We start from the raw sequence: 12,232 nt of genomic DNA on the forward strand, positions 1-12,232 counted from the left end.
CTGGATCCATTACAAAGGCTGGATTAATCTGTCACGTTCACATAGAGTTTGATGGAGCTCAACTGCAGATTTCTGATTAATTAGATGTGAATGTGAGAAGTTGAGGAAATAAAGAGATGACAGTTCACCAGGGAGTTACTGATACTGTGTCTTTAATATATTTGATTGAAGAAACATAGGTACTGTATCTTTAAATATTTCAGGATTGCTGAGTGGATTCTTAGACTATCTTATACAATTGAATTGCAGCAATAAAATGAAGGAAGGTAATGCAGATTAACTTGCAGAGATTTGATTTAGCTTAATTGATAGAAAACATCTCATATGGAGGCAGAAAGGTTAATGAATAGGAATTACTCCTATAACGATACGAGAATGTGCGAGCAGGCTGAAGCTTGAGAGCTCAGTAGTCAGGGGAAAAGTTCGTATAACACAGTGAGGTAACTTAGCTTCCAGAGGATTGAAGTTGGTCCCAGAGTGCCCTCCGAGGAGGTTCCGTGGAGAGAGGTCGAGAGGAGTCAAGTGCTAGCCATGGTCGAGGAAGGAGAAGGAGGTTAGTCGATTACGAGTCCGGTTCGGTACACAGGTAAGTTGTAGAGACGAGTTGTAGCCGGTTTAATTCCGCGGTACGCTGTTCATTAATCCAGCGTCTGTTGCCTGGCGCGGTCGCATTATGTAGCGCAATGAGACCGCGTCAGAGAGGGGGTGTGGCTACAGTCCGTCAACCCGGAAGAGACAGGAATTACAGGTAACGGCCATGACAGTCACAAACTAGACAAAGTTGGAATTTATATTTGTTTATGTGTTAAAAATGCAAAAAAACTATTATGAATGCTAACTTGGCCAGTGTTTGTGACTAAGTGGCTACTAAAAAAAGACTGAACATACCCCATTTGCAATACCTTGGGTTCTTTTGCAAATGGTCTGCCATCATGGGGGTAATTCTCATTCCTACGCTATCAAAGGCAACATAACCAACCTGGCAAATTTCAATGTGAAAAAACAGCCTTATATTTGACCCTATAACTTTCAAAACCACTATAAAACCTGTACATAGGGGGGTACTGTTATACTTGGGAGACTTCACTGAATAGTAAAACATATCACAACAATAATATCATCAGTGAAAGTGCCATTTGTGTGTGAAAAATGCAAGAAACGTCACTTTCACTGACAATATCATTGCTGTGATATGTTTTACGGTTTTGCAACACTAATATTTGTGTTCAGCGAAGTCTACCGAGTAAAACAGTATCCCCCATGTATAGGGTTTTAGGGTGTCTTGGAAAGTTACAGGGTTAAATATAGTGCTGGCAAATTAAATTATCTGGACTTTCAGCCTGGGTTGTCAGGCAGGTCCCCCCAATTGCAATCAATAAAATGACTTAATTATGTAGAATTTAAATATATATACCTATTCATATATTTGAAGTTTACATGTTTATTTATGAAATTATTTATGTAATTATGTATATGGACATATGTATATTTCGTATTATTTTTATATATATATATATATATATATATATATATATATATATATATATATATACAAGTATCAAAAAGAATATTACCGGCACTCGTGGGTTTTCTTTTCCAATTTATTTAGAGTAGGTACTGTTTCAGTCAACGTTTCAGCTCCCGGTCGGAGCTTTCATCAGGACACCAAAGGTCTTTGGTGTCCTGATGAAAGCTCCGACCGGGAGCTGAAACGTTGACTGAAACAGTACCTACTCTAAATAAATTGGAAAAGAAAACCCACGAGTGCCGGTAATATTCTTTTTGATACTTGTATTTATTTGGAACTGTGCACCTGGTACCAAACTTCAAAGTTGGAGTGCAAGAGTGATCTTTCTATATTTATATATATATATATATATATATATTAAGATCAAAATACATTTAGAATAAAATGACATCTCTCTCTCTCTATATATATATATATATATATATATATATATATATATATGTATATATATATATATATATATACAATTAAGAACTTTTTTATTATTTTGAAATTTTTGACATTTATTTTTGATTGGTTATTATTTATTTCTTATAATTTGTTACAATTAAGAACTTTTTTATTATTTTGAAATTTTTGACATTTATTTTTGATTGGTTATTATTTATTTGTTATAATATATATATATATATATATATATATAATATATATATATACACGTGTGTAATTTTACTCTAAGGCTATTTTTATATTAATATATGTATATATTAAAAAATACACTTAGTATGACATTATATATAAGATATATATATATATATATATATATATATATATATATATATATATATATATATATATATACATATTATATATAGATATTATATAAGTATATATATCATATCTAAATATTTATATATATATATACATATATATATATATTTATATATATTATTAACATTAATATTTTTATTTAAAAACGTTTTAAAACTTTTTTTTCACTATGGACACCTATTGCGGCCATGTGACCGCTCATTTAGATCACCCGGCGGCCCGGATGTGAGGGGAGGTATTGCACGATGTCAGACATCGAGGCATCGCTGCAATACCGTTAGATTGGCTAGAAGCGATCATGATCGACTCCAGCTCTCTAATTAGCTTTGGACGTATCAGGTACGTCCACGGTCCTTATGGACTGTTTTTTGTCAGACATAACTGATACATCCGAGGTCACTAAGGGGTTGAATAAAGTTTTAGCCTCATTGTCATTGCCCTGTCATGGTTTCCTCTTGGTTCATCATACAGTGCATTATATGTTCCCTGATTTTCTGTTTTTTCAATTTTGGCTGGCTTAATGAATCTTCTTGCCTCTATAAACCTGACCTGACTAGATATTTCGTATTTCTGTATTTGTTAGCCTTCCGTTTACACTTTCTCTCTTCTTTTACGTTAAACCTGGCCATTATAAGGTCTAGTAATACATAATTTCTGTCTTACATTTTCCATGACAGATATAAGGAACAGATTAGTATCATCATTTCCTAAAACAAATCGAGATATGCCATCAAGAAGTCTCAATGTTAAATACATTCCAGGGCTAAATCTAGGGTTTGTTTTTTAGAGATAATTTAAGAATTTGAGATTTGTTTGTGGGTATATGCATGTTTAACCCCTTCTAAAATGATTTATGATGAATTTAAAACCACATGTGCAATATATTGGCTATGATAAAATGTATTAATAGAAAATGTTAGGTGAATATACAAATATAACTAGAAAAAAAACAAACATACATTGAATAAACACTCCAAACACCATAATCACTACAGAACGGTCTGCACCACTACCTGCCGGCACTACTTCTGCCGGAAAGTTGGAAGCTCCTAAGCAGAACATCCAATGAGCTCTTCTGATCTAAGTCCTGTAGTGCAAGGCATTTTCTTTGGGTGTATTACTCTCAACCAATGAGCTAAGCCCTGCATTGCCTGGCTCAGCTCAAACAGAGAGCTTCAGATTATCGAAATAGTGCTGGCACAAAGCATCATCCAACAAACCACAGGTAAGAAGTTGAACCGTTCTCAAAGGTTTGACTACTTACAATAGGAGGGGCACCAGGACACACAACCACCATAACCACTACAGCTTCCTGTAGTGGTTATGGTGCTTGGAGTGCTCCTTTAAAGGGTAGGATATACAAAATCTGAATTAAAGTAACTTTTATTAAGGATATAAAAATACTAGAGCCCATGTTTTAAAAGTGTGAAGGACTCACCCGTAAAGAAACCCTATTACCCATTTTGGATATCCACTTCTTTAATGACTTTTGTTCTTTTTTTTAATTCTAAAAGTGAAATCTTTCAGACTATTAAGCTTCTGTTTATATTTTCAATTCATGCAGTATTATTCTCAAGTAAGTAATTCTCTGAAGTAAAAAAATACAAAAAACTTTAAAATATGTATTAAAGAAATCCAATGCCTATATCAGATTTGAAAAATGTACTTGTCTTCAACATCAGCATTACTCTTCTATGCAGCGTTTTGACTTTTATTAGAATGGATAGTATTCTAGTAATGTTATATCTATCTGTCAAGACATTCTTAAAAGCATAAGCAGACCTGGCAGACGTAAGGCTTGAAATATCAAGTATAGAAAATACAAAGCAAAACATGACATGCAGGATTACTGAAGGTCCAACAAGTGGCACTTTCTCAAACAAATTAGAAAAATGTCAATGCTTCTAAAATCTTCCTGCTTGCATAAAGCATATTATGCAAATCTACCTGAATATGCTAATGATTGACTCTTGCACATAACTACCAATAGGTGGCGCTGCATAGGCTCCACAGCCAAAATCCACCTAATTGGTAGAGAGCATGAGCAAGACATGAGAGCATATAAGACATTTAACAAATAACATTACAATAAAACACACCCTGCATCTATCATGAGCACAGTGAGAATTAGATATAAGAGACAACGTGGGAACCACAAGAGGTGCCAGATTTACAAAAGCCCAAACTTCCATAACTCCAAACAGCAAACCCAATCACACATAATCAAAGGCAAATGTGGAGTAACTCTGGGGATAATGGAGGCTAAGATAGCTGCCAGAGGAAGGTACAAAGTTCCTATGGTCCCAGGGATGGTGACTACCATCACAGGATAGTATCCCAAAAAACACACATGGAGCAATGTGAAGAGAATGCCAACAAAGTGGAAAGAAACCATGAAATCAACAGCAGTGGCAAGTTAAGTCCCAAAAAGTATAAAATAGAAAAAAAAAAAATACAAATGGAAGAAGTAAGATGCAAGAAATCACATACATATAGAGTTGGATACATACTGGGTTATTCACTAAAATGAGAATAGCTGAGAATTCAAAGTGAATATAGATTGCATTTTAAGTTTAAGTCCAAAATAGCCAAACTGAAACCAGAATAGAATTGGGTAATTCTTCTAATTCACCTAATTTTGCCTACATTTTGAATTTCACTTTGAATTCCTGAGAATTATTACGTTAGTGAATAATCCAGATAGTGAGAATAAATGGTACGTGGTATAAAGGGGCCACTAGATGGACACATGGTGCAAATAAATAGCTTTCAGAGAATCTGAGACTAGATAGAAAATGTAAGAACAAGGGAAATGTAAACACAGGGAATGTGGACATGGAAAGAACAGATGGGTCAAAAAGAAAAGTTGTCTAGGAGAAAGAAGAACACCATATTGAAAGAGAAGGCAAAGAAAAACATAAAGGATAAGGCAAGTTAAATAATAGAGAGACAAGGGAAAAAGAGATACAATGGTTATACGATGTAGAGAAAGGAATGTTACAAAAGGTTAAAGAGGTCACAAGATGGACTAAAGAACCACAGGAACAAAATCTACTAAAAATTGATATAAGATGCAAAGGAGTGGTGCAAAGGCATTTACTAGCCCAATACTGTATGGGTTTGTGCTTTTGACTGATTGCCTAAAATGTCAATGCCTAATGGGATATTTCCTGAGAGACTGGTTCTAGAGTCAATCAGACTATGGCATTGACTATATATGTTGTCCCTTTAGCAACCTGAGATGAGACTGTGCAATTTTTTCAAATCTTTAAGTGCGGCAAAAACCATAGCTTGTATAATGTATGGTACTCAATCAAAACCTTTCTGTAAAGTATGTCATAACAATATCACAATTTCTTTGGCAATGTCAACTTCTAAGGAAAAATTGCAGGGCTAAATGCTGAGGCGGTGCAAGGGTTTTTGTTTACACATGAGTAGACACATTTTGCTGCCCCAAGAAAACAAACTGTTAAGAAAGAACTAAGTCAGAAAAGGAAGTAAAAGAAAGAAAGAGAGGAAGTGGGGAAAAATGTTGGGAGAGCTATAAGTTTCAACCATGGACAGTGCTAACATAAGGTAGCACAGGCGGCTGCCTTAGTAGGCACCTGCCCAGTGGCGCAATGATGTCCAGTTGATCAGCGAGGAGGTAGAAGCACAGAGAATCCTTCTCTCGGCAGTCACTTTTAGTAACGAGTACATACTGGGCCGTTGTATTCTGGTGCTGGTCAGTGTGAAAAAAACATCCAGCCTCAGATGGGAGCAGCGAGGTGCAGCCTCGTCCACTCGTGTTATGAGCTAATTACCGCTGGGATACATGATATCATATCTTTGTGGCCAAGTGCTCTAGAGAGAAGGGCAGTTTCAATTGGCTGAAAAAAAGGGGAAAAATAGTGAAGTAAAAAAGCTGAAGTCCATAGATTGAATAGATATACAGATCCTATTTTTCACTGAATCACCTGGTGGGACACATGATAAGAAACAGTAAGTGTGTGTAAGAGCCAGTGAGTGTTTGTGTGTTTGTGTAAGAGCCATTATGTGTGTAAGTGCCAGTGAGTGAGGTTGTGTGTATAAGAGCCAGTGTGTTGGTAAATGCCTATGTATGAGAAAGTGAGCCAGTGTGTGTGTCTATGACCCAGTGTGTTGGTAAATGCCTATGTATGAGAAAGTGAGCCAGTGTGTGTGTCTATGACCCAGTGTGTTGGTAAATGCCTATGTATGAGACAGTGAGTGCATGTGTGTGTGATGATTAGTAAAACTTTGTCATTGAGAGTATATTGGTTTTCCATCTAAAAAAAAAATTAGTATATATATATATATATATATATATACTAATCTCTCTATAGCGTGTCATGTATATATATATATATATAGAGAGGAACAAGAAAATCAGAAGGGGGTATAAAAGGAGGTAAAAGGGAAAGATACATTAAAGGGGCAAAAAACATTCAAAAGGGGGATACAAGAAATAAGGGGGTTAAGAGGCCATATAAGGTGGGATAAAGACTCAAAAGCATGAATAGAATGACAAACGGGATATAATATGCAAAAAGAGAAAATAAAAACAAAAAGGCAGAAAGGTACACAAAAGGGGCAAAATGATTGTTAAGATGGGGAAAAGGTGGTTTATAGACACATAGATGGAGACAAATTTTGCGGCCAGCGAAATGCGTCTTTGTATGTGTAGATAAAAATCCTTGCACCGGCACTGATATTAACATAAAAGCCCATCAGCTCTACTACGATTATATCTGAAAGAGCAAGACATATATTGAAATAAAAAAATGTTTCCCAGCTGCAAAGCCAGTCACAGAGATATCCACAGGAGAATTATATCTTTAGAATTAGTCTTGGAATTTGTTGCTCTTGGGACAGATCGCAAAACATCCATGTGGCTAGTTTAATGCCAGATACTGGAACCAAGCATTGAGTATTTATTTTATTTCAAAATATCTGCTAATCTGTACATTCAGGTAGTGAAATGAAGAGACCCATTTAATAGACCAAAAGAGAGCTATTTTTAAAACAGTGAAATACAATGCATTGTAAGATGCAGAACTGTCAGAAGAAGATAAGGCAATCTTGTTCCTATTATCTGATCCGCTTGCGTGTCTGTATTGAACTAGAATGGACAAACAATTGAAATGAAGCAAACCAATAACAGTGCGTGACATTCATTCTGCACGGCAGGACAACAATTAGGTATTAATCTGTAAAGATACCTAGTAATTAAATTCTTACTGTAAAAGGCTAATTTTCTTTAATACACATTTTAAAATAATTTTTTCAATACAGGGAAAACAATTTATTTACAATGGTATGTTTTAAAAACATTTAGAGCGTGGAAATGAAAAAGCTAACCACATGTTATAAAAAATTCCAATATATGTTTTATTACATGTAAAATAATAATACTTTTATGTTTTAAACTGTTCTGTCATATGTTATATTTAAACACAATATAAAACACACAAGTTGCACAGCCTTTTTTATGGCAATTTTACCCACTGACCACCCACTGGGGGGGGGGACTAAGTCCACTCTAGTTTAATAATAAGTCACCTCCAACCACTGACCACCTACTAGTGCAAGGAATACAACTTTGCATTCCAAGCACTATGGTATCCCTTTAATAATGAGAAAAAGTGCCACCCACCCTCCCCCACAGTTTAGGGTTAATAAACCCTTACTGTACTTACCCAATTCCAGCAATGTTGTCACTCAACACTGCGTCGGCGCTTCTCCCCCTCCGATGTCACCTGACAATGGGTGCTAAAACACATGCGCTGTGAATGCCGTATTAGGTCTTCTTATAGGAGTCATTGCTGCAACTCTTTCCTGTGGGAAATTGACTGACGCTGGATGTCCACATGAAGAGCGTGAGGACATTTAGAGTTAGGCGACCAAAAGTCGCCTAACCACCAGGAAGTGCCTCTAGTGGCTGTCTGATTGACAGCCACTAGAGGAAGTCTTAACCCTGCAGGATAATTATTGCAATTTCTCAGAAACTACAATAATTACCATTGCAGGGTTGTAAGGTACAAGGTTGCTGCACCCAGATCACTTCAATGAGCTGAAGTAGTCTGGGTGCCTATAGTGTCCCTTTAATAGACAACATTCTGTCCACCCCAATTTAATTATTTTAAAGTCCCCACCCCATGCTCATTATGTATATAGAGTCCAACTCTGGGGGCACACAATGGACACAATGGACACAATCACTGCCTGCTATAATGACCAAATAAATTCACTCTGTGAGCCATTCTGCCATTTTCTCAATGGCAGCTTTGTATTCTTTTTGGACGAAATTACTAAAAATACAAATTTTTGGTAATTTAGTCATTCGCAAGAATACAAACGCCCTTTTCCAATTTCTAATATAGGCCTCACTTTCATTTATGTCCGACCGATTTTATGTTTTGTTATTTTTTAATATATTAATCATGGTCAACAGATCACTGCTTTTTAAAGTAAGGACCCAGAAGGAGTGCATATTACTGCCCAGTTGCTTGTTTTTATTTTCCTTTATTACTGCCACTGGCTGCTCACTGTTTAGCAGACATCCCCGCACTCACAGCATGGTGATTGAGGGCATGGGAGAGGTATAAATAATTTAATAATTCCACGCCCTCACACTGTAACGAAAATATACCCCAACTCACAGGATTCAACTCAACAAAAGACAACACAGAGGAGAGATACGTCTACCGGACCTTAGAATGGCTGGACTCGACGTATATGAGAGGAGACAGAGTCAGGAACGATCCGAGGTCAAGGGCACAGAGAGACAGCGTAAACTAGGACTAGCCGGGGTCTGGTACACAGTAAACAGCAAGCCGGCAAACAGATAAGGATAAAGAGATAACGTAGTCAGAAACAAAGCCAAGGTCAATACGAAGGAACACAACTGAACACAACAAGCGCTAAAGGAAACTGCAATAGAAACCACGATAGGGCAGGGAGTAAAGGGAGAGGTAAGTTTAAATACCTTCAACTTATTCTTGATTGGCTCCTGTCATATCCACGCCCCCAAAATGTGAGAGTATGGGGAGTGTGGGGTGACAGGGGCCAATGGGAGACCGTTTAGATTTTCAGCTCCCACTTCCCCTTTAAGAGTGTGCTCATGACGCGCGGCGGGCTCTCAGAGCTAGGCGGGACACGTGACCGCATTCCGCGGTCAGTGCCCACCGTCATCGGTGCTCTGAGCGCGCCGGGAACAGAGGACCTCGGCCGGCCCCTGGACAAGGTAAGTAACGCTGCACACACTTCATATTGTAAGTGGGGTCATGTATGCTAAACAGTGAGCAGACAGTGGCTGCTTGCTTTAATGACCGAATGTTTAGCAACCGAATGTCCCCAATCACTGCCTGCTATAATGACCAAATAAATTCACTCTGTGAGCCATTCTGCCATTTTCTCAATGGCAGCTTTGTATTCTTTTTGGACGAAATTACTAAAAATACAAATTTTTGGTAATTTAGTCATTCGCAAGAATACAAACGCCCTTTTCCAATTTCTAATATAGGCCTCACTTTCATTTATGGAAGATGCACGTTGCAGGGTTATGCAGAGAAAACAGGTCCCCCCTTGAAAAAGGTCAAGGACCGAAACATTGCGGTTGTTTTGGTCTCCAAACTCTAGGTCAGTAAACCTTGTTTTGGAATAAGCATTTTAGGTCTTAAGCACTTTATTGTCATGCATGGAGTTCTGTACATTTGGTGGTATTTTTTTGTACTTCTATTTTGCACAATTGCACTTTCTTAATAAGTATATATCTTAAGAAATAAAATTGTTTTTGTATTAAAACCATTGGTGGGCTTGGTTCAAACCACAAATTAATGTGTCAATGTTACCAAATGAAAATGGCTAGGCCATTTCATTTGCTACAAAATATGAACAGGTGCAAGGATTTTTGTCTACACCTGTGTGTCTATAAAGAAGACCCTTTTGCCAATCTTGCCCATTCTTTGGCTCCTTTTGTGTATCTTTCTGCCTTTTTGTTCTTATTTTATCTTTTTGCATATTGTATCCCGTTTGTCATTCTATTCATGCTTGTAAGTTCTTATCCCACCTTTTTTGGCGTCTTAACCCCCTTATTCCTTTCATATCTTTTCATTACATGGTGCGAAGTGATGGTGATTTAATCACTTAATTTATATTTATATATATATATATGTATTTACATAATATTTATTTTATAGTGCATTCAATATATAGATAGTTACCACAAAAGAAGGTTAACACTCTAAAAGTAATGATTGACAACTTCCCCAGTGAGTTTCTAATTCAAATAAAAGATGTATGTTAAAACAGTTAGCACTGGATAAGCAAATAGAAGAATTAATACGTAAAAAAAAAAAAAAAAAAAGATATGTTAGTGATTGTGTTGTGATTTTACATAGCCACGTGTATATATTATTTTCCTGTGTCCTCAATTATTTATTAGAAATTTTAGCCAAACTATTTATTTCTGTTTTGAGATTCTTTTTTTCAGAACTCAGAACCCAGATGTAAATTCCCAAATGGCAAGCGATTAGTCTGAGGATCTTGAAAGGTAACAAATGTATCCTTTTTATTCCCACCAATCAATTAGAAAAGCTAGGCTGCATTATCAACAATGTTATATCTTCCCATGGTAAACAAAAAAAAAAAAGAAGAAAAAAAGAAACACAGAACTTCTATGACCCCTTTCTCTGTTAAAAATAATAATAATCTTCATCGCAGAACTGTCTTCACACAGTTAAAATGCAAAAAAGATTAAAACTTTTGAATCGGTTAACTGCAACTTCCTCCTAACGTTCGCAATACAATAAACTAAACAAAATACTTGTGACTTTGTTGTGATTATCGTAAATGTTGTTTATGCAACGTACAGTTATTTTTATTCTGTTTGAGAAGTCTTGTGCTTGAACAGATACCAAATACCTTTCAAAGTTTATTATAATTTGAAATAATTAATTGAAGTGAATAAATATTTCTCACAATATTTTTGTCATTATTTAGAACATTTCAAATGCATCTTTTTCAAATAATAAAGATAACACACCGACGGACGGACGGACGGACAGACAAACAGATAGATGTTTCTAATGTAGCATAACATAAACTTCTTATCAGAATGCTGTTAGGATCAATGTCCCATTTATGAAGAAAAGTGTAATGCAGTCCAGGACATCATACTTTATGCAACGTTATCTGTGTAAATAAAAGCACAATCTATTTCGGAAGACTTACAATTCAGTAGAGTTGTTTGGCATGTCTTTTGGGATTTGGACCACTTCATTTTCCTGGCAGATGAAAATCCTGTCCAGGCACTGACAGATAGGATGGCATCCAAAACTCGGTTTCAAACAAACTAACATGCAGATGAAAATAAAATACATCATGCCAGCATCTGTGGTCTGTGTTCTCAAGTGAAAATTGCAATCTCCGTACTGTGGCAATGATTGTGAATAAGGTCCGCCTTCTGTCAGAGGTGTACCATGGGATATTAAGAAGAAGAAACTGACTTATTTTCAAAACCTCAAGAGAATTGCTGAATAAGCTGAACTTTCTTGTGAAATCATATACAGCAATAGAATAACCCTAGTTACAATTTTGTAGCAATTTTCTATTAACAAGTGTTTCACTAGTAGAGTAACCTTGAAGTTAAATCCGAACTGAATGAGATAACTGCATATTTTCTGATGTAATGTTTTCGACACTCCGTAGTAGTACTGTGATTTGAAAAGTATTACTGAGAGTAAAATACAAAACTATTTTTCTAGTGCAAGGGACACTGTGTTTATCAAAGGTTGCTGGTGTCCTTGAAGTCGCTGCCAATACTTTGTCTGTAAATACACAGACATTTCATTTGTTTTGTTCACAATACCTGCTAGCATAATAATATAACTGTTACTATCTTGTACTATGTAATATGTACTGTATTAAGTTCTA

General features: G+C 36.1%; 1 protein-coding gene across 3 annotated transcripts in view; it reads right to left on the reverse strand.

The window, feature by feature from the left end:
* FSHR (follicle stimulating hormone receptor) overlaps positions 1-11,744 on the reverse strand; it is a 215,552-nt gene extending 203,808 nt beyond the window's left edge. For all 3 annotated transcript variants that reach the window (XM_063441480.1, XM_063441479.1, XM_063441478.1), the window contains exon 1: positions 11,531-11,744. In XM_063441480.1, the coding sequence (XP_063297550.1) occupies positions 11,531-11,682 (152 nt within the window). In that variant the 5' untranslated portion in view covers positions 11,683-11,744. The remainder of the gene's footprint in view (positions 1-11,530) is intronic.
* Positions 11,745-12,232: the final 488 nt, after the last annotated feature.

The sequence above is a fragment of the Pelobates fuscus genome, chromosome 2 (genome assembly GCF_036172605.1).
Source record: "Pelobates fuscus isolate aPelFus1 chromosome 2, aPelFus1.pri, whole genome shotgun sequence".
Taxonomy (NCBI): domain Eukaryota; kingdom Metazoa; phylum Chordata; class Amphibia; order Anura; family Pelobatidae; genus Pelobates; species Pelobates fuscus.